Source organism: Phyllosticta capitalensis, assembly GCF_038381095.1.
Source record: "Phyllosticta capitalensis strain CBS 128856 chromosome Unknown BKA78scaffold_5, whole genome shotgun sequence".
Taxonomy (NCBI): domain Eukaryota; kingdom Fungi; phylum Ascomycota; class Dothideomycetes; order Botryosphaeriales; family Phyllostictaceae; genus Phyllosticta; species Phyllosticta capitalensis.
In genome coordinates, this window is record NW_027117443.1 from 256,404 (window position 1) to 283,759 (window position 27,356).

At 55.8% G+C, this 27,356-nt stretch overlaps 10 protein-coding genes across 10 annotated transcripts; 4 read left to right on the forward strand and 6 right to left on the reverse strand.

Annotated features, from left to right (window-relative positions):
- Positions 1-868: 868 nt before the first annotated feature.
- BKA78DRAFT_251103 (Endoribonuclease L-PSP/chorismate mutase-like protein) lies at positions 869-1,442 on the forward strand (the record flags this gene model as incomplete). Its single annotated transcript, XM_066884624.1, has 3 exons — positions 869-1,030; positions 1,145-1,302; positions 1,373-1,442. The coding sequence occupies 3 exons, from the start codon at positions 869-871 to the stop codon at positions 1,440-1,442; spliced, it is 390 nt and encodes a 129-aa protein (XP_066743956.1).
- Positions 1,443-2,987: 1,545 nt separating this feature from the next.
- Positions 2,988-3,428, reverse strand: BKA78DRAFT_352503 (uncharacterized protein; the record flags this gene model as incomplete). The annotated part of the gene is made up of 2 exons (XM_066891367.1): positions 2,988-3,241; positions 3,305-3,428. 2 exons carry the CDS (start codon positions 3,426-3,428, stop codon positions 2,988-2,990), a joined length of 378 nt encoding a protein of 125 aa, XP_066743957.1.
- A 6,180-nt stretch (positions 3,429-9,608) lies between these two features.
- BKA78DRAFT_251229 (uncharacterized protein) lies at positions 9,609-10,949 on the reverse strand (the record flags this gene model as incomplete). The annotated part of the gene is made up of 1 exon (XM_066884634.1): positions 9,609-10,949. A coding segment is annotated over one exon (1,341 nt), but the record flags the coding sequence as incomplete, so codon positions are not given.
- Positions 10,950-12,143: 1,194 nt separating this feature from the next.
- BKA78DRAFT_313344 (uncharacterized protein) lies at positions 12,144-12,952 on the forward strand (the record flags this gene model as incomplete). Its single annotated transcript, XM_066888370.1, has 1 exon — positions 12,144-12,952. A coding segment is annotated over exon 1 (641 nt), but the record flags the coding sequence as incomplete, so codon positions are not given.
- Positions 12,953-13,272: 320 nt separating this feature from the next.
- Positions 13,273-14,941, reverse strand: BKA78DRAFT_313347 (kinase phosphorylation protein-domain-containing protein). The gene is made up of 3 exons (XM_066888371.1): positions 14,771-14,941; positions 14,630-14,721; positions 13,273-14,345 (listed from the first exon to the last, which is right to left on the reverse strand). The coding sequence occupies exons 1-3, from the start codon at positions 14,806-14,808 to the stop codon at positions 13,459-13,461; spliced, it is 1,017 nt and encodes a 338-aa protein (XP_066743960.1). The 5' UTR covers positions 14,809-14,941; the 3' UTR covers positions 13,273-13,458.
- A 144-nt stretch (positions 14,942-15,085) lies between these two features.
- Positions 15,086-16,438, forward strand: BKA78DRAFT_379491 (MED6 mediator subfamily complex component-domain-containing protein). Its single transcript, XM_066892940.1, has 2 exons — positions 15,086-15,547; positions 15,602-16,438. Exons 1-2 carry the CDS (start codon positions 15,113-15,115, stop codon positions 16,277-16,279), a joined length of 1,113 nt encoding a protein of 370 aa, XP_066743961.1. The 5' UTR covers positions 15,086-15,112; the 3' UTR covers positions 16,280-16,438.
- Positions 16,439-17,469: 1,031 nt separating this feature from the next.
- BKA78DRAFT_295263 (uncharacterized protein) lies at positions 17,470-18,078 on the reverse strand (the record flags this gene model as incomplete). The annotated part of the gene is made up of 1 exon (XM_066886462.1): positions 17,470-18,078. The coding sequence occupies one exon, from the start codon at positions 18,076-18,078 to the stop codon at positions 17,470-17,472; it is 609 nt and encodes a 202-aa protein (XP_066743962.1).
- Positions 18,079-21,340: 3,262 nt separating this feature from the next.
- BKA78DRAFT_352509 (D123-domain-containing protein) lies at positions 21,341-22,718 on the reverse strand (the record flags this gene model as incomplete). The annotated part of the gene is made up of 2 exons (XM_066891368.1): positions 21,341-22,544; positions 22,600-22,718. 2 exons carry the CDS (start codon positions 22,716-22,718, stop codon positions 21,341-21,343), a joined length of 1,323 nt encoding a protein of 440 aa, XP_066743963.1.
- A 179-nt stretch (positions 22,719-22,897) lies between these two features.
- BKA78DRAFT_336571 (pre-mRNA-splicing factor CWC21) lies at positions 22,898-23,642 on the forward strand. Its single transcript, XM_066890234.1, has 2 exons — positions 22,898-23,149; positions 23,200-23,642. Exons 1-2 carry the CDS (start codon positions 22,917-22,919, stop codon positions 23,510-23,512), a joined length of 546 nt encoding a protein of 181 aa, XP_066743964.1. The 5' UTR covers positions 22,898-22,916; the 3' UTR covers positions 23,513-23,642.
- A 1,533-nt stretch (positions 23,643-25,175) lies between these two features.
- On the reverse strand, positions 25,176-26,426 carry BKA78DRAFT_295267 (uncharacterized protein; the record flags this gene model as incomplete). Its single annotated transcript, XM_066886463.1, has 1 exon — positions 25,176-26,426. The coding sequence occupies one exon, from the start codon at positions 26,424-26,426 to the stop codon at positions 25,176-25,178; it is 1,251 nt and encodes a 416-aa protein (XP_066743965.1).
- Positions 26,427-27,356: the final 930 nt, after the last annotated feature.

A 27,356-nucleotide genomic window follows, 5' to 3' on the forward strand; every position in this document is an offset into this window, starting at 1 on the left:
GATCGGCCAGAAGACGCACAAGAAGATTGGACAATATGAGCAAGGGGAGTTCCGATGGGAGAGGCAGCAGGAGAAATCTTTGGAAGGGGAATAAACGGGCCTATCCGGATGGCATCGATTCATAGGATCCGTCGGACTCGCACTTCGCCAATTGAACTGGTGCTCTCGATCTCTCTCAGGGGCCTCCGGCAGCTTGAAGGCAGGCAACTCCATGTCATTTCGTTTCGACAGAGAAATTCCTGGCCAAGGACTCGTCAGACGTGCAGTCGGCTATCGACTGGCCACACAAACTGGCATGGGATTGTGCTATACTGCTTGGAAGCTGGGCTCGGTTTGCACTCTCAAATCTGCCAAAGCCCCTGAATCTCGAATTGCCTCAACAGCACATGTGATCTTTCAAAGTCGAACATCCACATCTGGACTTGACAACAAAAAAGTTTGATGGAGTAGGAGGGCAGTCATCAGGAGAAGAATGAGGTTGAAGAAGGCGGTGAACACCTCGGCTAAAGGCGCGTTCTACCGGCAGACCCCAGCTACGCTTAAGCCCCTTGGGGAAAAGCGTGAGATAGCGCCGACGGCTTAAATCCAACGTCGCCGACGACGTCTCCCACGACTCGGTCCCGCAAAAGCCTAGATAATGCTGATGCATATGCATGACAGCGCGATTTCACAGCGGGGCGGACGCGCCCTAGGGCGTGTCTTGGCTACACGACATCGTTCCCGCTATATAAGCTTCGCTGGCCTCAATTCAAACTCGTTTGCAATACTCTCTTCCCCGCCCGTGACAACAGTTTGCAAAACACCAAGAAACCGTCTTCGGTATTCTCTTCTGAATCCGTACCAAGTGCACCAGCTTCATACATCAAACATGCCGGCCAAGACTGCGATTCTCACGCAAAATGCTCCTCCGCCTCTGCCCGGCGTTCTGTCCCAGGGCATTGTCGCCAATGGCACCGTTTACTGCTCCGGTCAGGTCGCCGTCGACCCTGCAACCGGCAAGATGGTTGAGGGCGACATCCAGGCACGCACGGTATGTTCTTGGTACCCCTCCGTTGTCTACCACCCTCCGACCAGGTCACACGGCATCCCCATAGAAATCGGCGCAAGGATACCGGCAGAGGAGCCCCGCTGACCATTCCCGCAGCACCGCGTCATCCAGAACCTGAAGGCGGTGCTTGAAGCCGCGGGCACCACGATCGAGAACGTCGTCAAGGTCAACGTCTTCATTGACGACATGAGCAACTTTGCCAAGATGAACGAGGTCTACATGCAGTACTGGGGCGACGTCAAGCCCTGTCGGACGTACGTGTTCCCCCGCTCTCACCCGTCTCCCTTTTCAAACTTGTATGAGCCGACGCTTATCCTGCTCCAGATGTGTGGCCGTCAAAACCCTTCCGCTCGGTACCGACGTCGAGATTGAGTGCACAGCGGTCCTGCCGTAGGTAAATATCTCGCGCTCCTCCGGTTGTCGCCCCTGTCTTACCGGATTCCGCAGGTCGGTGTCTCCGAAGCTGTAGGGCGTGGTCGCGGCGAGGTTTGGCCTGCAATGCGTCCTAACCGTTAGCAGGGGTCTTATGATGAGAGCCAGAGGAAGAAAAGAGCGTGGAATCAAACCGTTTGGCCAAGAAGAGATGGGCCTGCCGAGTCGCAGTACCTTTGTCTCGTTCGCTCTTTGTGCTGAGAGCCGTCTGTGAACTTCTCCGATCTTTGATGTCTTTGTTTTGCTGGCGCTGGGACCGCCGTGGAAATGTTTCTTTGCGATAGAAGCCAATCGCAGCTCCAAGTTTGGCTCCTGCCGATTGTCTCGATCATATCGTGGTCCAATACTGCCTGAGATTTATCCTGGTTTCATTTGCTGGGACAGCAACCTAAAGAACCATCTATTGCTATCTTTCCCGAGTTCAAAGCCTTCCCGAATCTTGAACCGCTTTCCATGAAGTTCCGGGTCACTCCCCAGTTGTTCGCCCCAGCGGTCTATGCATCACTATGCAATTGTTCGCTCGTCCCGCCCGCGCTCCATTTGCAAACAGACAAGTATGGTCGCGACCGCAGAGACCGAATGTGTGTTTTGCGAGAAATGCTGTCCGAGGAAGCGGCTGGCGCAATTCTGGGCAGTCTTTTGGCTGCTAGTGATCAGGCTGGGAACATGGTTCTTCAGGGGGATCGAAGAGTACGTTGTGAGTCTGGCAGAGGCCGGCGTTGGTTTGTTCTGTGCGGACGTCAGCGATCGACAAAATGGAAATCCGCATCATTCGCATAGACACTTACATTAGGCAGACGGCGTAGAACTTAAGCGGCACCTTCCAAGTAGGCCTGGGACAGGGCGAAGCACAACCTCCTTGGAACCTACCTCCAGTCAGATCGGGCCCCGATTTTCCGGCGCTACGTGACAAGCGAGCCCTGTCGTGGGTATAAATGTTTCTCGGCCTCCGCCAACCTTCTTCCCAAAACATCCCCAATCAGATTCATGGTCGTATGTGGGTGGTGGGCCTGGTTACTTGGCGTCGCCAACAGTCCATTCGGGGTACCTTGGTTCTCTACGGTACTCGGTGTTGGACCTGCATGGCATGGCTGCATGGCGTAAATCAACGGAATCCGCCATGTTTACTCGTCACCTTGGCCGAAACCATGGCCTCGGCGGACGGCAGCGATTCCAACATTCTCTTTTTATTGAGCCACTGGCCCTGTGTCGGTACTTGAAGAAGAGCGGCGCCAGTGCGACCGAGACTTGAGGCTTGGATCAATCATTCATGCGGTCGCGTCCGTATGTAGGGTCTACGGTGGTCTGGAAATACATGGAGCTTTCCACCTCTGGATATGCAAATATCTCTACGCTCTACGAGGATCATTTGTTGCTTGTACAGCATTTTCACGGTGGGCGGACCAAAAATTCCGAGGGGAATATCATTAATCCTCGGACCGCACTCTTTGCTCTCCCATGCTTCCCAGTAATTCGGCTGCCCTTCAACGCGCCTGCAGTGTCTGTTCTAACGGTACACGAAGACCCGCCAGTCAGGGCCGTAGCGCATCTCGTAGAACTTCATCATCAACTTGCCGCGCGCTTTGGCCTTCCACCGCTTGAGCTTTCGTAGCATTCCTTCCCTCTCGACGCGGTAGATCCTTTCGATGGCAAAGCCGTTCTCCCGGGACAGTCCCAAGGCAATGACGCAGGTGGGGCAGGTGATGTGGCTGCTCACGAGCCACATATCTTGGGGATAAGTGCAGTTGTATTGGCGCGCGGCTGCCGGGTACGTTAGCTGCATGACAGGATTTGTGGGCGAGGGAGGATAGCAAGCTCCCATACCTGATTGAATGGTCAACGTCAATCCCTCGTGCATCGCCCAGAAGACGGCCCGGAGCTCCGGCTCATCCATCAGGAATTGAACATTGATCAAGCAAGTCTCGACGGGGTTGACGATGCCGGGCATTTTTGTGTCGTAGGACCTGAGTTTGCGGTGCTGGGTGGGTCGAAGGGTGGTGCTGGGTGGATCGAAGGTGGTGCGTGGTGGGTTGAAGAGTGGTGCGAGGTTGATGGAAGGGTGGTAAGATGTGAGTGTGTGGCGCTGGGTCAAGGGTTGGAAGGGATCGAAGGGCTTTAGGCTACTCTATACGGTTAGATATCTCCAATCATTGCGATACCCTGGATTTGACGGAGATCGTGAGGAAACCTTTCCGATTCAGGGGTAATCACACGCAAATTTGATCATTATGCAGTGTGAATTAAATGCTAATGCCATAGTTGTGTCTGTTCACATCACATCTAAGAACTTCTACAGAGGCCTCCATACAACCATGTTGCCGCGTATTGTTGTTGTTGTGGATGTATCGAGAAGTGTCGTCGCCGCGCGGCTACCCGTTTTGAAAACCAAACACGCACACCGCCACGCACCTCTTCCATCCACCTCATTTGCAAACCTTGCCAACACGTCAACCTCAAGTTTCGTTTTCATTCTCTACTCTCCATGGCTTCTCTCAGTCCTTGTTTTTGCTTTCGCATCGCTGAAATCGTGGCCGCAATCGCGCCCGCGGTTCGCAATTACGAGCCTGGTTGGTAAGTCAACGCCCGTTCTTCAGACAAAACGCTTCACATCCGGGCGTTTTCCATCCCATGATGAGACAAAAACAGAACAGACTCGAGCCTGTCCTCTTGGCCTTCCTTCCGCGCATCGCCCGAACCGCCTCGTGCTGGTTTTGGTGAGTCGTGCGGTCGGCAGACAGGCTGGAGGTTTTTGCGCTGAGAACGACCCAAACTACATCCTTTCCGTCTGAATTCTTCACCCTCTTCAATCGGTTCCTTCGATTTCAAAGCGATCAATGCTAATTTACAGCATTCAGGCAGATTCCAAGTGCCGACGCGGTTTCTTTCGGCCTTCCAGTCGACAGCACATGATGCTCCGGGGGTTTCGAACTGGTTCGGTACAAAAGCTGTCGGACGACTTGCACATCTGCAAAATAATCTCTTCCCGCCCACGTGCCTTCAACGAACACACACAATGTCCAGTGCAGTGCGCTCTTTGTTTGCAGCTCCATCGTACTGCCTGCAAGTGAGACGGGTAAGTCAATACCACCCTGGCCGAGCACCTGTCTACCCTCCGATGATGACCTTCAATCAATCTTGTTTCTGCTCTTGAGCGCCTTTGGACCGATGATACAAAAACACACTCTGACTGCTACACACACCCAAATCCTTGAATTTCCGATTTGTTCCAGCTGCTAATGACTAGGTGGATACAGGTGGCGCACAAATATCGAAAACATCCATATTCTGTAAGTCAAACCCACAACCCCTTGGCCCTCGCACTTGCAAACTATATGATGAGAACATCCCTCATGTACCCATTTCAATCGAATCTTCGTGAGACAACCTACGGCATTCTGAATTTCAGACCCTTCCCGTTTATATTCTGTCGTCCAATGTTATTTCACAGCTAATGATTCCCGCAAAGGTCTAGCTCCCAACGGCTGCTTGTTCGATAAACGAATGACCAAACCTCCGACTTCATTTAGACACAGAAATCTGACCCCGTAAGTTTCCCTGTCTCCCGCACACTCTACAATTCCCATGACGAAAAATGCGTTGTTCTACGAGAGGTTTCGCCGGCCGAATGAGTTGCAAAAATACCCTGATTCTACCACACCCTCCCCGAATCCTTCATCCAGATGTTGAGCGTTGCTAACAACAAAAGACCGTTGACAGAACCACCCATTCCGGCTTTTGCAACCGGATCGCACGGTAAGTACTCTTGAGCGTCTTGTCCACCTTCCCCGCACATGATGACCACCATTGGACCTGGATGCCAATATAGTTGGCCGCATGACCCTGGTTTTATTTGATCTATTTTGCCGAACTGATTCCTTCCACCCTCTCCGCAAACTTCGCCTTAGGCTTCCGACCGAATCTGAAAATCTTCCGCAGACCAGCAAGCGTGCATTTTCCGCACAAACGTACATCGACGGGCCTTCCACTCCGCCTCCGCTTTTCTTTGAAGGATTCGATGCCGACGCAGTCGGTAAACAATTGCTTCAACGCAGTGGACGTACGCGTAATGGGAATTGGACACACAGCTCAACAATTTGTTCACACGGCCTGGTCTGGACTGAAGGGCGGAAGCCGGTGTCTTTGCAAGTTGATGGTCTCTGCAGAGAGGTGTAAGTCTTTCAAACCCCGATCCCCTGCCCTCATCCACCCGAAACCAATGATGAATCGGAAGCATTTGGATGCCAGCCGCAAACCGACGGTATTTGATTCTGAATCGCCTCGCATCTCCCAACCCTGTCGGCGACTTGCACCAATCGATACTGACACGAGACATTAACTAGTTACCGATGCTTGTGGAAGCAACTTTCCACCGAGGACACTCTGCAATGGCGTCTGTTGATGTCCATCCCAAGAGGTTCCAGGTAAGCGCACATTCGACAAAGAATTTGTCGAACAGAAGCCTCAAGTGATGACAACACATGAGTCAATTTAAAAGCAAGCCGGAACTTCCACGCAATGGCTTTTGGGTTACCCAGAGTAGCCCCGTGTCTGAATACTCCACGACTCTGACACCTCCTGGTGGACAATGGCTGACATGCAAGAAGAAAGCAGATCTCGTTCCCAAATTGTCAACAACGACAGCAAGCCGAAGTCGTGCACAAAGGCAAGTTCCTCTATCTCCTGATCGTCCGTCAACACTTTCAAATGATGACACATATCTGTATTGTGCTTGTTATGATCACCATGATTTAACAGACATGTCTGAATCAATCAAATCTCCCGCAACTCTGAAATTTTCACTGTCGGACCGAGATGCTAACATGGTACTACAGCCAGTCAATGCCACTCATCTCCTGCAAGCCGACTCCCACTGGTAAGTACATATTCCAGCCGTGTGCTCGCCGAACCACAAGCTCCAATGATGACCACAGCCATCTTCTTCCTACTGATTGCCATGATTTGACACTTACCGTCTGAACCAACCCTCCGCTACTCGAATTCGACTGATCACTTCGTTCAAGCTACAAATGGCTGACACAAAGTAGCAAACAGGCAAGAGCTTCATCTGTAATCTGTCACAGCAGTAACGCAAAGGCAAACTCCTTCGCAGGTAAGCACTCTCGTCCCCATTAATCCATTACAAGCCCCAGTGATGACCGACTGAGATTTGCGAAATGTTACGACACATATGAGCTCAACATACCCGTCTGAGTACACGACCTCCTTCAACAATCCTGATCGCTTGCTCGCGTGTAGAATCACTGACATGACAACGCAAGTAGATTGCGGGAATCGTCTCGCCGACCATCCCCTGCGACTGCAGCTCAATGCACTCAAGGCAAATGACCTCCTTCACGCCTTCCCTAATCGCATACATTGAGCTTCGCGATCGTATTCTCCACCCGGGTAAACGTCCTCCGAAGCGATCCAGCTGCGACCGCGATAGTCCTTTTCCACGTCGACAGTCCTTTTCCATCCCAACAGCTCCTTTCCACCGCTACAGGTATGTCCCTTCGCCAATCCATCCACAAACCCTGTCGTATTTGACGAGACCAATCCCCATCCGAGTCACTCAAGCGGGTAAACCCGCGTGCCGACATCAAGGAAGACCCCGATCCCATGTCTGAAACATCCCCGTCGCAGTCCCTGTACCGTGCCGTCCCGCATGCATAACCGAGACACGCTAACAGAACGTCAAGTCTTCCCTGCAAGCCTATTCTTCAACCGTCAGCCTTCCTCGGTCGTTTTCCCTCTCCCTCGGAGCACCGCGACATACCTCCGCCACCGCAATCTCCATCTACTCTTCTGGTACGTCGACCCGCCACACTCAATCAGTCCCCATATCTGCGCGAGCTACAATGATGATAAACACGCTGTGCATGGCTTACACGACGCCGGCCGATACGTCGGTCGCGCGTGTGAAATCACCCTTAACGTCTGATTTTGCTCCGTACCATTCACTCAAAGTCGCTGCCACCGCTGATTCGGATTGAGCTGACTGCCATCTCTTTGCAGATTCTGGGATAGAGTTTAAGTGATTGGGTAGTCCATCCGCCCCATTTGCGCTTCTGGTAAGTCAACTCGTCCCTCCTATCACTCAACCTCCACCCTCGTATTCCCGCGAGCAGCAATGATGATAACTCGCTATGCATGGCTTACACGACGCCGGCCGATACGTCGGTCGCGCGCGTGAAATCACCCTTGACGTCTGATTCTCCTCCATACCATTCCTTTCATCTGATACTGCGCGTGTTGGTTTGAGCTGATTGTCTTCGTCACGCAGGTTCTGTGATGAACGGAGGAGCGCGTGGATGGCTGGACTTGTTTCGGCGCTCGGTATTTGGTTGTGTTATAATTGAATAGCTGTCGGGTAGGCATTTGTAGCAAAAGAGACACGTGGACGTGGAGCATTCGCATCGAAAATGAAGGGATTGAGGATTGTTGCAAGAATCTCGCATGGACGTGGACGCAGTTCGCTATCCTGTGAAGGGCTGCTTGACGTCTTAGACTGATAGACAGTCTGTTGTTTGGTCCGCTGCTTGGTCTAATACTTCATCTGAAATCCGCGGCTTGGTTCACGATTTGCCGCTCTCTTCGCCGTCTGATTTTCTACAGCGCTTGATTTACCACTGGTTTTTTCACTCGGGTCGCTTCAATTGTTCGTCGTCGTCGCCGTCGCCATTGCTTCAGAGGGGTGTAATAGCATGGAGTCCGATATCCATCTGGATTTACATGAGATGGTATCAGACCAAAAACGTGACATTTCCGTGACTTACACGTGACACGTCCCTTTGCTGCCCACCTCGACGAGATCCGATGTGTCCGCAAAGTGGGCTGCGCCCAACGAGCAGATGGATGTACTTGGTCTCAACAGCATGCCAACAAAGATATCATACCTCCGCGACCGGTTGCGTACCTCCACAGAGACTCCGTACACACGCGCGAACGGGCAGCTCTCAACCTCAAAAAATCCATTCATCACCACGATAGCTCCCAATGCACGGATGCGAAATACTGAACCATTGACGCCAGCCACGAAGCGCCATGCCCGGGATATGCCTGCCCACCCATTGAAAAGACGCCACGGCGCCGACCCAAGCACCTGAATGAAGGAAAGCTATATACAAACGAACGGACCAACGAACAAGACAAAAAGCGGCTGCTGCTGCCACCGCCGATCTCTGCATGCGCACCGACCGTGTCCGACGACTCAGTCGCGGACCGGGATGGCAAAGGCTTGGTCATCGCCGTCCAACTCGTCGCTGTCCCAGCCGTCCTCCTCGTCCGCGACGACCATGCGCAGGAAGCGCTGGATGCCCGGGTCTGCGGCGGCGGGAGCGGCGGCGCCGACTACTCCCGCTCGCGCCCCCCTGATGCCTCCTCCTCCTCCTCGAGCGCCGGCGGGCTCGTCGTCGCCGTCGGATATATGGCCGTCGAAGCCCATCTGCCCTCCTCCTCGTCCGCCTCGTCCTCCGTTTCCACCTCGTCCACCACGGCCTTGGCCACGACCCTGACCCTGACCCTGACCGCGCTGCCGCTCCTGGTGGCCCACGCGCCGCTGGTTGTTGGGCCCGTTGCGCATGGCGTGGAAGCGGCCGGGCTCGGCGGGCGGCCGCTGGCGGCCGTGCTGGTTGCGCTGGCGCGGGTGGAGCGGGTTGGCGTGGTTGGGGTTTGGCTGCACTGCGGCGGCGCGACGCTGCTCGCGGGCGGGCAGGGCCGGATGATCGTCTTCTTCTTCGTCTTCGAAATGGAAGTCGGCTAGGTCGATGACGAGGACTTCACGGACGGGGTTTGGGTTGGGATTGCGATTGCGATTGCGATTGGGGTTTGGGTTGGGATTGAACGGGTTCGCATTTGCGTTTAGCTGGTTGGCAGGCGGGTGTGGGTGGTGGTTGGCTTGGGGGATGGGAGCCGGATTCGGATTCTGGATGGGATTGGGGGCTGGAGCCGGTGCAGCATGGTGTTGATTCTGACCAGCCGCAAGGACAGCAGCGGCCGCAGCGTCTTCTTCATCCTGGAGTTCCTGCGCGGCGGCTTCGTTGGCGGCTTCATTGGCCGCGACGGCATCGGCCTCCCATCCACGCAACCCACCGACAAACATGTCGTTGCGGGCATTGCCCTCGGCCTCGTCGCCCTCTTCCAGCTCCCACAGACGCATGTAGCACGGAGTGCCCTCGGTGTTGAAATGCTCGTAGGGGTTGTAGGAGTCAAGCCAGGCGCTGCAGAGGTAGCAGAAGTGGGTTCGGCACTGGAAGCAGACCATGTGGTTACAGCCGTGCGTCTTCTGGCACGGACTTGAGCAGGTCGGACAAGGTGACGTGTGGCGGCGCAGCCAGTTGTAGGATGCCTGTTCTTCTTCGGAGAGCTCTTTGGCGTTGCGTGGATAGCAGCGCACGTATTCGCCGTGCCAGCCCGCCAGACAGACGCGGCAGAAAGCGTAGTCGCACTTCTCGCAGATTGTGAGACGGGATGCGCGCTCCTTGTTGTCATTGTCCGCGTCTGCAGTGTCGGACTCGCTGTCGGAATCGGGGACTTGGGTAATATCGGTAATCTTAGGATGCTTGCTCGAGCGCGCAAAGCCCTGGCACCAGTTGCGCGGGCAGTAGATGGTATCTTTGTCCGATTCGATCTTCTTCTTGCGCTTCAGCTCGGCGTAGCGCTGGACCATGGCCTTGTCGATTGGAATTTGCAAAAGCTCTGAAGGGTTGAGGGTGCGGTCCTTTTTCTTGCCGTCGCCTTCTTTACCGCAGCTTGGGTCGATGCACTTGACGCTGGAAACGTCTCCCTCGGTAATGCAGCTGTTATAAAAGTCCTGCAAGCATCCGACGCAGAAAACGTGACCGCAGCGCAGCATGCGATAGCAGACGCTGCCCTTCTTCGGCTCGAGGCAAACACCGCAGTCGAAAGTCTCCTGTTCAAACTGGCGACGCTTGGCCTGCATGTTGAAGTCGAGTAGTTCGATCTTCATGTTGGCGGGCATTTCGAGCGGCTTCTCGGCCTTGTCGACCAGATCGAAGCACCTTTCGGCAGCTTGCTGGAGCGAGTCAATGTAGGCGAAGACAACCTGGCCGCGGCCGTATTCCTCCCAGAGAGCCTCACCGCCGAGAACGAGCTTTTTCAAAACGTTCTCGGGCACCCAGTTGGCGCCCGCCGCGAGCTCGAACTGCGGCGGCTTCTCCGCCGGGTAGCCTTCAGGCAGCGTTATCTGCAGCATGAGCGGCGGCAGATACGCAAGCTGGTGAACCTCTTTCGAGGCACCAGCTGCCCGACCAGGGCCCAAATTGTACGTGCGGCCCTCGTTGTCAGAGGTCGGCGGCGTCGGGGGCGCGGCGGACGGGAAGGCAATGTTGAGCGGCGCCAGCGGCGCGACAGGCAGCTCGATGGAGGCCGAAAACGGGTCATCTGGTTGGATGACCAGTTCCGGGAAGATTGCAGTGATCGAGGATAATTCTTCCTCGCGCTCGTCCATCGTGGCGGTTGTCTTGGGGGCGAAGTGGTGGTTCGCAGGTCGACGGGATCGCAAGTGGTGGTGGGAGCGCGATCGTGGGTGGAAGTGCGATCACTATACGTGCCGAGAACGATGGGTCAAAAAACTACCTGGGCGGAACTGGACAACATGGTCAACCATCAGCAGGAGCTTTGGCGATGCGCGGCGACAGGAAATAGTTCGAGTCATAGATGTATTACTATGGACTGGCTTTACTTGGTCACCGCAGCGAAGGAGTGGCGGAACTCGTATGGGTTCTGCCGCATATGCCACACCGCCCACTTCACCGCTCGTATAGACAGTCCATCCAGTTGATCTGTTGACTCTGTGACTCCATCACAACTTTTCATCTGAGAGTCAATTTTTCCAAGTTCCATCGTGCGCGTCTGTCGATGACCCCCCGTGCGGTCGATTCTCATCTTCAAAATCACATATGAACAGAAGCAATCGAAAGAGCCAGAAAACCTTGAAAAACTGGGCTAAAAATACCGCAATGCGTCGACGATGCGTGTAAAAAGGCGGCATCAAGTCCTGCACACCGTGCCGACCTGGAACAGTAAAATTACGTGAAAAGAAGACCCAAACCCGAAAGAAACCAACCACACCATGTCGTCCCATCCGATGCCATGCCCAATCCGACTGCGATGCGGGAGTGAAAAAACCTCAGCGAAACTCCAACCATCCAATCAAGTCCCACACGAGGAGACGAACAATGAACGCCCACCGCCAGCAGCGAGCGTCAATCCTTAACGTGGAGGCCAATTGGTGCACCCCTCGAACAGGTCCTCCTCTTCCTCTTCCTCCTCCTCTTCCTCTTCCTCCTCCTCTTCCCTTCGTATGCGATCCTGCTCGTCCAACTCATCCAACCAATTGGAGCCGTCTTCCCACCACTTGTCGAGCTTCTCTTCCAACTCGAGGCGCAGAAATGGGGACCAGTGCCTCCTGGGACCGAAGCGCTCCTCGGCGTGGCGCCACCACATCTCCTCTTCGTAAACGTCCCAGTCCCACCTGGCGAAGCTCGTGTCCTCGACGCGGAACCGGTCTGCCTGGTGGCGCCCCGGCCGGTAGTTGGCGGAGTAGCGCGAGAGCGAGCCCCGGCCAAGCTTGCCGCTTCGGTAGGAGGAAGGGGCGCGGTGCTGCTGCGCTGGGTCGAAGGCGGCGCGCCGGGCGAGAGAGGAGGAGGAGGAGGAGGAGGAGGAGGAAGAGGCCGAGGATGAGGCCGCGGAGGGGGAGCGAGGAGCAGATGGCGGCAGCGGCGACGACTGGGACGAGGGAGAGACAAAAGACGGTCCTGGGGGCGGCGGCGGCGGCGGCGGGCTGGTGGCGACGGCGCTGTCATGCCGACCAGCGGCAGACGGCGGTGGACTCTGGTGCCGGCGTTGCTGGAGGTGCTGGAGGTGCTGGTGCTGGTCCTCCTCCTCCAACGACTCAATGTGCGTCTCCCAGTTGGAGAGCGCGGCGCGTGCCCGATTGCGCCTGGCCTTGGCTTTTCTGGCGGCGTCGTGCTTCTCCTTTCGCTCTTCCTTGGCCTGCTGGGTCTCACGCTGTGCCCTGTCCCGCAGGGCCCAATGCTGATCCCTGGCCAGCAGGTACTCACGCTCTGCCCTGGCCTGCAGGGGCACGTTGCGGTCGAGGCGGCGGGCGAGGACGATCCGCTGGTGGCAGAGGCCACAGAGCGAGGGGGGTGCGGAGACTTGGTGTTTTCGCTGCTGCTTCTGCTGCTGGGAGAGACGAGAGGCTCCGGAGCGCGAGCGAGTGACGCGGGCCGTCGAGGGGAGGACGTGCCCGCAGAGGGTGGCGCGGGGGCGGAGAGAAGAGATGGTGGAGAAGTGGGAGGCCATGGTGGTGATGGTGGTGGTGGTGTCGTCGGGTGTCGAGAGAAGCGGGGGGAGGCAAAAAGACAGAGGGAGAAAGAGAGAGAGAAAGAGCGGAAGAAAGAGATGGGAGAGAGAGAGAGAGAGACGGGTCGGATGGCTGAGGAGGAAAAGGAGAGAAAGAATCATCGCCGCGGAAGGTTTTTATGCTTCATCAAGTGTGAACAGAGTGTGAACAGAGTGTGAAGGGACGGGTGTGAAGCAATTGTGCTTTGGGAATTGGCTGTGAAATCGAGCGCCAGCCGAATGTGAATCGGACTTTCAATGGGAAGGCGGGCGGTAGAGGAGCTTCTCCACCCCAAGTCTGTTGGAACCAACCACCTTGCGTGTATAATAGGTTGGTTTGTATATAATTCTCTTGCAATTATCAGCAAGTCAATGCGCGACAAAATTGGGGTGTATCTATTAGAATTTGTGGAGCAAAGCAGCCACAACGAAACTATGTGAAAAGCATGGAGGAAATATGAGTGGATTGAGAAGCCTGAAGAGCAACCGATGCCTTGTTATACTAACGATTGGTATCATATCATACTCTGCCTGTCTCCCTCCCTTGAGCAACCGTGTCTGAATGCCATTTCAACGCCAACGCCGTTTCCCATCTACCAGTACTGGGGCGCCTAACCCTCAGGAAGGGGAGAAATCGTTCGCTTGGGCGACCAGGACGGCTCGCGGCGAGCAGGAGGTTGTTCGGGTGAGCGGTTTCGGTCCTCGTAGCGCCGATGACCTCCATGTTCACGGCCGGAAGCGCGCTCGTCGTATTGACCACGGCGAGGGCGTTCAGGGGAACGTGAACGAGTGCCGTCGTTGTAGTCGCGGTTGCGCCTGCGGTGATGCTCGCGCGGTCGCTCTTCATCATGGTAGCGGCTGCGAGCTGATTCGCGCTCACGCGGATGCTCCTCATCATAGTTGCGCCTACGGCCTGATTCGCGCTCACGGGGCCGCTCCTCATCATAGTTGCGCCTGCGAGCTGGTTCACGCTCACGAGGCCGCTCATCATCGTAGCGGCGGCTTCTGTGCTCACGAGAGCGGGATCGGGATCGGTGGCTGCGTCTATGATGGTGGCGGTGGTGGTGACGGCTCGAACGGTGCCTGTGGGCGTCCCTGTCCGTTGTGCGTGAATCGATTCCTTCGCCTTCTAGGACATCGCGTTCTCCCCTCATGTCACCGGACCTCTTGCCATAGCCGATGCCACGGCCGCTTCCACCGGCACCTAGTTCGTCTTCGTAGTCTCCACGGTTGGCATTGGTCTGAGCGACAGCAGATCTGGCACGAGTCTGTGCCTCCCTCGGACCAACTGGAGTCAGGTTGGCGTTGGAGGGGTTTGAGTTGGCTGGACCAGGGCGCTTAATTCCAAGCATCTCGTCCATCATGGCAGCTTCACGTTCCTTGATCTGGCGCTTCTCTTCCTCGATCTGCTTCTTTTCCTCGTCGTCGATGTGAAAGGCAGACTTGTTGGCCTTGGCGTACCAGTTTAGGTCGCGACCCTTTTGCCAACGCCCGACCGCTGTAGGATTGTCAGAAACTTGCCCGGATTAAGAGACGAGGGAAATTGAGCAGAAGATAAAGAGCTCGGTGGACGAAGTACAGTGTGCAGCTCCTGGTCCTCCTGAAGATAAGGGTAATTATGAAGCGCGAGAGGTGGTAAAGTGAGAGGCAGCTCGGTCTCCAAACTTGGTCAAGCAGTCACAATGATGGCAATTCAGGAAGCAAGCATGCAGTCGCAGCGGAGGGTTGGAAGCCGCGCGCATTCCGCAGAAAGAGCAGGCACGATGAAAGGGAGCAACTCACGTGCATGGACCGAGTGTCCTAGATAATTCTCGCGCTGAGAATCAGACGCAATTTTGCTCCAGTCGACATTGCTGCCAATAGCAAGGTTGCCCCTGGGTTGCATTAGCGCGTGTAGACAAGCATTTGATGGGCATCACATACCTTGAGCCTTCCTTGCGGACGGTCTGAACGAGATCCATCTCGTGAGACGGGTGAGCAGCAGGGCTGCGTATCTGGAGGCAGCGGAGACAACGGTAGGCGTGCTGGAAAACGGCAAATAAAAAAGAATCGCTGGCAAGATGAGTTGACGCGAGGGGGAATGTTTCGTTGATGGATGGTCCGCAATCTTCGGTCGCGTCGCTTGCTCGCACACGTCAAACGCGCCTACGCCAAGAGACTAGGCCGCTAGCGCCATTCAGCCCTATGCACGGTTCTTCTCCAACGCTTATCCAGACGTCACCTCGACTCTCCAAATCCATCTCCCAACTCCCACTCCAACCCACCATGGCTGCAGTCCAGCAAACCCCGCTGGACGAGCTCCAATGGCGCAATCCGGCGGCTCTGGCCAACCTCTACCACTTCTTCGGCGGCCTGCATCGCGGCACAATCCACCTATACTTTGCCGAGTCGGATTACATGGATCGCACCTCCAACAATTGGGCCCTCTTGATTCAGAACCAGGGTGCGCCGTGGCTGGCTGATCGCGACGCCTTTGAGAAGCGGCTGCGTACTATGCAAGGCTTGGAGTTTATGGTCGTCGCAGAGCCTGAGCGCAAGCCAGACGGCACCGACACTGGGGTCTATGTCTTGCGGAAACAGAATCGGCGAAAGAGGCCCGGCAATCATGACGACGAGTTGACCGTGCTGGCAACATACTATGTAATTGGCGAAAACATATACCAAGCTGCATCGCTTGAAGACATTGTTGGCAACAAGATTGTGCGTTTTCCCCGTGTGTTTGAATTCTCTGCGCCGTGCTGACTACCAGGAAAGCTTGCCGCATCCACATCCCTCTCCAAATTCTTCAACCTGGCCGCCTCCCTCCCAATCTACACGTCTGGCCGTGGCTACTCCTACTTTCCGCCCTCCTCAACGCTGCCTCGCTCCGGCGGCTCCGCCTCAGCATCACGGCGCAGCTCGCGCGCCGGCTCCCCCATTGGCGTGGAAAGCAGCATGCTGAATTCCGCCACGGAGACGGCTTCCCAAACCCAGGATTCCTCGCAGCCCAACGGCTCACAACCGCAGCCCGGCCAGCAAAAGAAGGGCGCCGCCACTGGTGCCACGGCCGCAGCGGCCGCAACCTCGCTCACTGCCCTCACGCAATCCATCCACCTCTTCAAGCAGTACGGCTCTGAATTCTCCGACACCAACCCGCTGGTCGGCGAGCCGGGCTCGTTCGTCTTCAGCGCCACGGCGCGCCAGGTGCAAGCGTCGCAGGCCAAGGCGCAAGCCGCAGCCGAGGCGGCCGCGGCTGCCAAGAACGTTGTCCAGAGCATAGAAGGCCCGGGTGCTGGCGTCAAGGAGGGCACTTCGAAGCCGCCGACCCCTATCCCGGCGCTCGAGACGTTGGCAAAGGCACCAAAGCGCATCAAGCGCAGCAAGAGCAAGGCGGGAACCGCGCCGACCAGCCCGGTCACGCCAAACGCGGCCACGCCTGGAAAGGGACCGTAGTTGCATTTCGAGTTGCGGCGGCGCGTTTGCTGGATCTTGTCTGGTCGTTTGGCGTTGATAGATATTGGGTCGACGGGAAAGATACCCTAGATTTTGCTTTTTACGCAAAAATGGAACATTTGCATTTCAGTCTTGCTGCCTGTCTGGTTGCTGTCGACTTGCTCATACCCGCCACGGGCTGCCGCGTCCCCCTGTGGATTGTCCAACTAGGACACTCAAGCCTTGAGCAACGCTGTTTTCCATATTGGCGTCAGCCGTGCCTCCAGCTCGCTCAATCAGCCGACCGTACAATCCAGCCAAGACGCCCACATTGTAGCTTGAGGATCCTGGAAAAGCACACAACAGCCTGAGCACTCCATGCCTCGAGCAGAATAGAGCAAGAACAAGAGCTAAAAACACCCCTCTCCCCTGTCTCAACAACGACCCCAGGAGCTCAAGACGTCGGGCACCCGTGCCACTACACCGCGGCAAGCTTCCACGCCAGCTCGACTTGACTCTGGAGCTCGACCGGTCCATCCCGTTCATGACATCTCCCATGCTCCTCCGGCTCATGGTCTGCCATCCTCCTGCGCCACGCCATGTGTCCTGGCCTGCTGTAATACCAGCCCATCGCCCCACTACGCTGTGTCCTGACCTGGAGCATCGCACGTAGGTACCCCCCCCCCCCCCCCCCCCCCCCCGGCCGTCTCCTTGCCTACCACAACTGCGAGTGTTTCCTGTCGACGCGGAGGGCACGCCGGGTCGCACGGGAAGCTGTGGCTCTTGCTCGGCTCGGTGCTGGGAGGCGGCCGGCTGGAAAACAAGGGGGTCATGCTGCGCTGCTTTGCACCCTGCCTTGATGGATTAGCCGGTACTGTCCGTTTTGCCTGTATCGGCGCGGCGAGTCGCCCCTGGCTGGCTCCTCTTGCTCGCTCGCTCACCTCGTATCCCTCTCTCCAGCACGGCTCTCCCTCCTTCGAGCATACGGCAACGGCGCTGCGTTGCCCGGCGTGTACGGAGGGTGTGGCACCAGGTGTATGTCGCTCGGCTCCAGTGCCACGAACGAACGTACGGGTGGAGTCAGCGAAGGGGCTCAGTGGACGGCTGTGTTCGATACTTTACGATGCTGGCGAGATGGGTGGTTGGCGTGTTAATTTTAAGGGAATGTATGGCGAGCATGGCGTGCTTTGTCTTGCCATGCCCTGTACCGTCTACACCAAATGAGGACATTTCGCCTCCTCTCGAGAGACTTGGCCGGTTCCGTCAGTCCAGGTCTCTCGAACCCAAATCCTGCAGTAGAGGTGTCCTACACATCTGCGGCCGGGTAGACACATCGCCCTAACGCGGCGTTCAAAACTCGTCAAATCCAGAACGACAACGCGCCTGACGCGGCCAGGAGCCTGCAGCCTCTCAAGCGTACATATATGTGTGTGTGCGCGTCGAGCACAGGAGTAACAGGAGATGCCGCCAAATAAAGCGTCCGTACGTCCGTCCGTCCATTCGTCCCACGATCCTGTCGTCCGCACCACACCTAGCAGCCTAGCAGATCCGGTATTCGCTGCATCGAGTAACCGCACCATCAAGCACATGCGCTGCTGCAGCGTAGGGCGCACGTGGGAACTCCCGTCCTGCTCCTGCTCCTGCTCCTGCTCCTGCTCCTCCTCCTGCTTCTGCGCCCTTCCAATGTCCGGTCTTCTGCTGGTGGTTGAGTCGGCGGACGAGGAAAACGGCAGGCCTGCAGCGAGCGAGGGGAGTAGAGGCGCCAGTCTTGCAGTCTTCTTCTTCGTAGTCGTCACCAAAGTCGTTGTTCTGGTGCCCATTAACGAGTAGACCGGACGGAGGATCGGGTTGCCGACCAGTCAGCCGCTCCGGATGGATGGTGATGGTGATGGTTGCGGGCTTGTATGAGGAGCCCGAGACCAGACAGAGGAGGAGGAGGAGGATTACGGGAGGCTTTCGACGAGGCTCCGGTGTATTGGTGTGCTTTTCGTCTGGCTGTTGATCAATTTCGGCTCGAAAATGAGGCGGAAAGGCTGTCGTGTTGATAGGACATTTAAGCAGGCGAAGTGGCAGCGAGAACAGATTGCCACGGAAAAGCTGTTCTTGCTACTGGGGGTTTGGAAGGGCTGTTGAAGAGCATGTAGGTCTGATCCGGGCAGTCCTACTTTCACAAATCATTTGCGTTCGACGGAATCAGGCTCACAATCAGTATAGTGAAAGCTCAAAACCATTCCAAGCTTCCACCCGTCAGAGGTCGGCGGGCATCGCCCAGCTGGCGTACATCACAAGCAAAGTCACGTCACGCATCAAGCACCAGGAGAAACAAAATCAGCGAGCAGACACGAGACTTGATTGTCTGTCAGCCGACCAGCGCGCCGGCTGGAGGGCATCACTCCTCCACCCCGTCCCCCTCAGCTCACCGGGAGGAACGCACCTCGGGAGGCACCCAGAGGAACTCCTCTCCGGGCCAGCCGTTTTCCCACATCCAGGGTGCGTCCCCCGGCCTCACCCCGCCCAACCACCTCAACATCCGCTCGCGCAGGTCTTCACCAGGGCCTTGGAGCTGTCGGTGGAGAGAGGAGATGTCAGTATGGATTCGGAGAAGGAGGCGTGAGAGGTGGGTTGGAGAACTTACGAGCCCGGCGTTGAGGAGGTTGGCCAGGGTGAGCGGGTGAGGGCCCGGGCCGAGGAGGAGGGGTGCCAGCGCGCTGGCGGCAGGGAGCGGCGGAGGACTGGTTGCGTGTGAGTATCGAGCAAAGCTTCAAGAGAGAGGAGAACTTACGAGGAGGGCGCCGGAGCCCCTGGGGGAGCAGCGGCAACGGCCGAAGCCGGCGGAGAACTGTCTTGTCGTCAGCAAAGCTTGTCTTGGTGAGATGGAACAGAGGACTCACGAGTTGGGCGCGGCGGCGGCGGCGGCGGCAGCGGCAGCAGCAGCAGCGGGAGGCGTGGTGGTGGTGGCGGCGCCGCCCGCCGGCGGAGATCTGAGCGAGTGGGTCAGCATTGTTGTGGTCGAGATGTGAAGAGTTGGGAGAGACTCACGATTGCACGGCGGCGGCGCCGGCACCGAGAGCAGGAGGAGAAGATTTTGGTGTCATCTTTTAGAGAACTGAGATCAGCAAGAATCCCGGAGATCAATTGAAGCTTCAAATGTTGGTGCACTCACGATGGCTCTGCTGTTTGCCAGAGGTTGTAAGTGGATGGACGGATCGCGGAGCATTTAAACCACCGGCGCGCTAAGCGAGGTGCCCGACTGCGACATACAGAGCAGGTACCCTACGGATAATAGGAGGCCCGTCGGGGTAGTCTAGGTCCCCTGCCCTGCTAGAGGCCCCCGGGCGAAGGCATCACTGACTGCGTGTAGATGCAAATCTCAACAATAGGCTGCTGCATGCTGCATCCCGGATTTGGGCTCTTTAGACCATCATATGGTATGCATCAAGAGATCTCTTTATAATCCGCATGCTCGATGGCAGGATGTGTTGCGACGCTGAGCACCACATGGGATGCGACACCCAAAATTGAATGCTCTCCACAACAACGCGACGTGACCCGAAGCTCATCAATTCAAGCTTGAAGAGACTGTTTCTTTCTTAGAATCCAAGAGCATAATTTGTTCCAACTAGTCGAAGAGCATCAGAAGGTGTGTGCTTGAAATCTCACCTCACTATCAGCCCGCAGCGCCGCCCCGGGGTCTGTTGCCTGCACACAAGCACAGAGGCAACTTGGTCTGTAGCTATCATTCCGTGCACTCGATTGAATCGGCACCGTATCCTCTGCAGAGTCCATGCGCAAGTAGATGCCGCAAGCCAGCAAGCCAAAAGCAAAAGGATGTGCAGCAATCCAACCGTCGCGCTCACAAGACATACATAGCAGGCTCACCGCGCTCGCACAGCTCCCATTGTCCCACTACCGAAACAATCCAACCATGTCTCTTCTCTCTCGCTTTATCTAATTGTCCATGGTGCTTGCGACGGTTGACAGAAACGTTGATGTCTTGAATGTGGGATTGGACCTGCTACCCGCGAATCGCTTCAAGCCCTTTCGGAGGGAACAGAGTTTGGATGACAAACTGTCAGTCAACGAGCGACTCCGGAACAAGTGGACGCTAAACTTTCATCTCCAGCAAACTCGTTTGCGAATGGACTGGGCCGCTGCTGGAAGTGGTGTTGGGACAGATCGACAGTCCGCAAGATGGGCCTGTGAGTATAAATGAGCGAACCGGTTCGACATCAGCAGCAGCAGTACTCTTCACAGGCAAGGGGATGGGCACAGGCGACAGTATCAGGGCTAGAGTCGAGCGCCCAAGGAGGCGTCGCAAATTGCGACTCGAATAGATGACACGGTAAATAGTGCGAACTGGAAGGACATGCTGATACGCAGAGAGAGCGGTGTCGAGAAAGAATGGCTCGGCGACTGGTGCGAACTGGATGAGATGCGTGGGATAAACGTGGTGACACACAGAAGAAGGATAGACTCCAACTAACCACGTCAACTCACCTCTGGAGGATTCTCTGCACACTACACCAGTTGAATAATTGATTAGCTGACCATCTCAATAGGCTTACCAGTGTTCATCGATCTATTCACCTCGTGCTAGCTACAGCCTTGGCCTCCAAGCCCAACATAAAATTCTTATCGAAAGTCAACAGACATCTACGTCTACGTTCCCGGAACAACTGAACAAGCCAGCGGACAACATTTCTGTCCGGAAGAGGAAGGACTTGGGAGGGCAACTCAACGTACAAGACGAAGAGCTGCTTTCTTACTTGGCCAGGAGGGAAGATAGAGTACAAGGTCGAAATCAATCGACTGTGTTCGAACATTGGCGATTGGGTGGTAGGATAAGCAGTTGCGAGGATGGTGATTGGTGTTGATAGGGCTTACACGTGGGGAGATGTCTGGCATGCAACATATTATGAGGCGAGGATATCAATATTGAAGGCCTCAGACGAATCCCGCATAAAAAGCGAAATCTATCCGCACTGGGCCGACAAGATGCTTGCAGACTACAACACGCCCTATCCTATTCTCTGGTCCTATGAACCTCCCTTTTCAAAAACCAATGTGACCACCTGCCCTCCCTCAATCATCGCCATCACTGTCACTCGAAGCCTCCTGATCATCTCGCTCAGCCTTCGCCAACACCTCCTTCCATTTCTCCGCAAACTCGCGCATTGCTCCCTCGCCGCCACGACTTGCATCGACCACGTCCCTGGGCAGCTTGTGTGCGCTGTACTGCGGGGTCGCGAAGCTGTATGCCTCAGGATCATCCTTCTTGACAAGACGAATCTCCGGCGTCCAGATTTCTTCGTCCACATCATCGTCTTCCGAGTCTGATGGCGTCACGGTGGAAGCCTCGGAAGCGTTGTCGTCGTGATCCAAAGCCTGCGTGGAGGCGGATGATGCTGTAGATTCCGGGGCTATTGGGATTGACACGACATTCGCTGCCTGCTTCGCCTCTTGCGCCTTTTGCTTCTGTACCCACTTGTCCGAATCCGGTCCATCCATGGTAAGTAGCTCCAACCAGCTGAACAGCAGCGGGTCGGTCCTTTGCGCCCACGGATTGATGTCTACAAGCCAGACCTTGTCGTGCGGCGGCGGAATGTAGATATCGAAGACGAAGCTTTCATCGGGAAAGGTGTCCCGGAGGTTCTCGTTGAAGAAGGAGGTGATGCGGGAGCGGAAGGTGTCGGAGAGGGAGAAGAGGAAGTCGAAATGGTTTAGGTCGCGCTGGGAGATGGCTACAATGTTTCGCCGCCGCACAAAGCACCGAAACTCGAGCGATGGGTTCAGCAAAAAGTGCTTTCGCAGGACAAGGTGGTATGGTATCTCAGGGTCTGCTTGCGCCTTGTCCGCTCCGTCCGCAGTGGAAGCCTCCTCTGTGTCATCGAAGGCATGTTCCAGGTCGTGCGTGACAAAGTCGCTGCTCTTCAGCAAAAGATACACGTCGCTTGGGGTGCGACACTCCATGCTGTTCGCGTTGATCCATGTCGCGTCCTTTGGCGCGCTCCAGTTCAACTTGGGCACTACCTTGCCTCCTAGCTCTTCAATCGTGTTCTTGATCTGCGCATGTACGTCGCGCCATTCTGCCGACGGATCCTCGTCTTCGCTTTCCTCCGCAGCATCCGGATTCTCGGTTGAAGAAAATATTCCGCTGTCGTCATCGGACCAGTCGCGGGGAGGAGAAGCGTCGTCGTCAGGCAGAACGATGCCGTCTGCACGTAGGTAGGACAGAAACGGTGCGGTAAGAGGGATCAGACGGGCTTTGGGTGTAATTTTGCGGTACCTATGACCATGGTTGTCAGTTCCTGTTGCTGCTTTGCGACAAGACAGATCTTTACCTTGGATGCCATGAATGGTATGAGCAATTCAGAATATGCTGCTTGGTCACAGGAGGAAATGGAAGAGACGTGTAGGGTGCAGCAGATGCTGATATCGAGGAATCTCCGAGTTCTGCCATTTTCTGTGTCTTGTGGAATGCAGAAGACGATGTTCAGCGAGAAACGCGACGGCGTCATGGCGGGGTGTGAGTCGAACAAGTAGTTGCCGCATCTGCCCCGCAGCCAGCGGAGCATGTCGGCTACGAGATACCCTGCAACTGCCTGGTGCGGCGAACTTCAAACCTCCGAGCCAACGTCACTCCATCAACACCACAACCATGTCCTCCAACGTCGGCCTTTCGACGCCGCGTGGTAGCGGTACCTCCGGCTACGTCCAGCGCAATCTCTCGCTTCTCAAGCCACGCGACCAGACCGCGCCCTACTCCAAAGACTACGACCAAATCAAGCAACATCACCAGCGGCAACCCGACCGCGAGATCCTCGAGCATGACCGCAAGCGCGCCATCGAGGTTAAGGTCTTTGAGCTGAGAGACCGGCTGGAGGATGAAGGGTTCGCATGTCAAGTTCCCATGGTCAAACATCGTGCTAACGCCTGTCTAGCGTTGACGAAGACGAGATCGACGACCAATGCGACGCCCTGCGCAAGAAGCTCCAGAAGGAAGCCGAGCACTCGAACCAGAAGATGGACAAGTCTAAAGCGCAGAAGCTCAAGTCCCATCAGGTGCACGAGCTGGCCGCGGCCAAAATTGAGGAAAGCGAGAAGCTGCGCAAAGCGCTCGGCATTAGCGCAGACTACGAGGAGGGTAGTCACTGGAGAAAACAGGAGGAGAGGCTGAGGGACGCCATGAAGAGAGAAGTCGAGGAGGAGACTTCCAGGGAGGAGCGCTATCAGAGGGAGCGTAGCGACGACTAAACGTCACACCCTCTCTGGGCTCGACTGGCTACGGCGCTTGAGGGAGTTTGGTTCACATGGCTTTGGGTTTGCATCTTTTGGGTATCATTTGAATCAAGGGCATGGGTGATATTTCCCATTGAATCATGACCCTGTCCCATTTGACGTGCAACATCTAGCCAGCCTGGAATTGGTGCTAACAGGACCGCAGACTGATCATGGATTGACTGAAAAGACGCTAATAATCGGCAAAGTAGGATACGGCAATGGAGGATAGCGCCCTGCGACTTAACAATCAATCTGGCGCTGTCTACTCGGCCTGACGTGCATCAACCGGCTTGGACAAACTGCCTCCAAAAAAGACAACAGGCGCAAGCGAGCGCCAAAACAATCACCACTTCCTTCTACCCCTCAGGAGGCCAGCAGGGCAAAAAATTGGCCAGCAGGACAAAAAGAATCTTTCCATCGCCGAGAATCGAACTCGGGCCTCCAGTCATATTCCAGGTCGGGATCCTTGGGTGGTATGGGGGCCGGCTGCCCATACCTGGGTTGCACTGCGGCACCCGTGACGCACTCCCGAAGGTGCGCCACAACCAAGGGCCGCCATGTGGAGACTGGCGTGTTTACCACTACACTACGACGGATTTTCTGTTGTTGAAACTGATCTGACGACTTTGATTAATATAGCGATTGCACGGGTGTGTGGGCCGGGGCGACTGAGGGCAGGTGCTACTGCTGGGTGATTGCCTTCGACGTTTGTCGACCTAGCACCTTCCAGAGGCCCGTCGGGCCTCCTGAGTTTTGGAAATATCTGTCTTGAGGCTATGTTCAGTATTTGCCGCCATCTACGAAAGCTCCTCATCTACGGAATTTCACTTGATCAGCACCAGTCTGTTTAGCACTCCTGAGAACTTGGAGCATGAATTTGTCACCTACCACAGACTTCCAGTGATATCTCCAGGTAATCTACCGTTGCAGATGGGTGTTCTACAGGTACTGACACACATCAGAAATCGAACAACCTGGACTCCCCAAGCAAGCTCCAACGCCTTCCAAACCCAGCGCAACCCGCCATTTGCAACAACCCCCGCCTCTCCCCTCCGAGCACTGACCAAATATTCTTCGCAGTCCCACATGAAGCAAGCACAGCGATGAAAAAATCAGATCAAAATAAGAAGCGTGGCGTTTGCCTCCGCCCTCAACAGCGCTACGAGGGCGGCGCAAGGACTGGACGCATGGGAAAAAGCCCAGAGGCGCCTATCAGTCCAGTTCCAAAAATTGCGATGGTTGCGGTGTTCAAAGTACGCACGCAGATCATCGACTTTGGTCGACTCTGTCTACCTTTCTTCGTCCCCGTTTTTGAGCGGTTCTGGTGACTGGTCTCGCTCGGAGGTGAGGCGTTCTATTTCTTCGCGCTTCCGCTCGCAAGAGTTGTGTGCAGCGAGACGGTTGCGCTGGTCGAGGTCCACCGTTCCATCGCCAAGTGGTTGCCGTTACTGAGTTGCGCTGATCGCGTCTTGCCAGATCGTGTCTGCTTCCCTGTCGTCTTTCTTGTTTCGAGTTGTTGCGGTGGTCAAATAACGCGGAGAACTCCTGTCGCCGTTTTCATCCCGATTGGTTGCCGTTGTTGAGGTGCGCAAGCAACCTCATGTCGACTCTGCGACTGCTCCCATGCCGACTTTACTCAGATGCTTCCCCTTCTCTCCCTCTTCTTACCCATGAACACAGGTGGGCGGCGCTCTGCTGGTCGTTGCTTCTCCTCCTCGTCTTCGGCCCTCGAGGACTTTTCCACCGCCCCGAGACGGGCAGACTCGACGGGATCGTCGTAGCCAAAGAACTCCCTTTGGAAGCCTTTATAACCGCTCGTGTTAAGGAAGGTGTCGTTGTAAATCCAGGTCTTGTCCTTTGGGGATGCAAAGCACGAGGGGAAGGGCGTGGAGACCTCGCCCTTGATGCGCCGAGCGATGCCAGGCGCCCACTTTCCAGGTTTGTAAAAGGCCACCTTGGTCCGTTTGAAGTCCCATTGGCGGCGTTTGCGGTGCTCTTGGCCAAAGAGGTTGGTCGAGAGGTCGAAGGAGACCTTCTTTCGTTCGGTCTTTTTGGGTTTCTTTTGGCTGGTCTTAGGGGCGGTTTGCTTCGGCTTCGAAGCGGTGTCTCTCCCGGACTTTGTGCTGTTCCTCGACTCTCTCCTTACGGCCTTAGAGCGCCGCAACGTGAAGACTGGTGCTGCCTCGTCAATGGCCTTTTCCGCGGCCAATTCGAGGTTTGCCACGCGCAACGTGACCGCTCGGATGAGCTCCCTCCATGGCAGGGCGATACAGTGGCAATCCCTATGGCGGTGCCTGTACAGACCGGAGTCGCGATTTTCGTGGGGCTCGTGGATGCGGTTGAGCTCGTCGAGGCAGCAGGGGCGCGACGCCTTGATCTTTTCCCACTCGTCCTTGACGAACTGCAGGTGCATCCTGGCTTCTAATATCTTGGAGTTCAGTTCCAGGATCACCATGAAGTGCGGCATGGGCATGTCGTCTGTCCTCGACCTGCGGATATTCTGGTTGATGCCGCTCAGGTGGCAGGCCATCCGGGGCCAATGCGGGAGTCTGCTGCGGACCTCCTCGTATCTCGCCATCTGCTCGCCGAAGTGTGCGAAGCCGTCGACGGTGGGGTCGGCGTTCATGACATCGGCCAATCGGTCGGCCGGTAGACCGTCGTTCTGGTTGTTGGCGTTGCGGTCGGTTCCCTTTTCGGCGACGCTCTGGACGGCCTCCGTGCAAGCTACAGGTTCGCCGACGCTGTGGACAGTCTCGGTGGAGTCGATCGAAGACTGCTGGTAGAAAGGACGCGCGACGTTCCCGGCTGTCGTCGCAGGGGGGACGGTCCCATTCTCCTGGCTGGCGGCAGCAACCTCCAGATTCCAACGGACCATATTGCCGTACATTGTAAGTGGAATTCTCGTACATGGTAAGTAGAAGCTTACGGTATAGGAGACGGCAGACTTACTGCAAATGTGTTGGAGGTGGAGTTTGGTATGGGTTCTGTCGCTTGATGAGAGCGGCAGTGTGTGGTGTAAGGAGTACTTGTTCAAGTCTTCTCTTCGTAGGTGGTAGTCAGAGTTGAAGTTTTGATGTCGCTTTGACTTGATGCTCGAAGTGGTGGTGTGGTGTTGAGTTGTGGTGTGGCTTGTGTGGACTTGTTGACTTCGAGTGTGTGGATGGCAGAGAAGATGGACGATGAGTTTCTCAGAGGGGAAGGGTCTCGCTTTTTAAAGGCCATCTGGGGGGTCTGGGGGCAAAAAATACAGTCATCGGGCAGAACTCTGGTTGTTTCGGTCTGTGGTTCGTTTATGCGGGCGACAGTGAAATTGCTCTTTCTGACGTTCTCAACCATGGTACAGTTCACAGCAGGAAACTGACTCTTCCACAGGGCACGACGCGAACCTCAACAATCCTTTGGTCAGGACATTATCCAAAGACAAATAGGACGGCAACGGTCCATAGTTCAGGGGTAGGATATCAACGTCTTGGTCGAGATTCGGCGAAGAAGCGAGTCGACTTCTTGTCCGAATATCACAATACTCATCCCCATCGAGATTTGACCATATGGTCAACAGATACATCACAGTGGGCTCTGTGCAGAATCCGTTATGATGTTCGGATGCCGTTGGTTCAGGACTTGGTTGAGCAACGCTCGAGTTTCGGCGCTGGATATTAGACCCGAACCAAATTTGGATAGCCACCGCAACACTGCAAATGCTCTCATAATATCCGCGCCTAAACTTTGATGTGGTTTCTCCATGCTGAAGCTGGAGACTTGGTACCGAATTTATGATCCAGAGGACAGGAAAAGTTGCACCACACTGGTGCAAAAC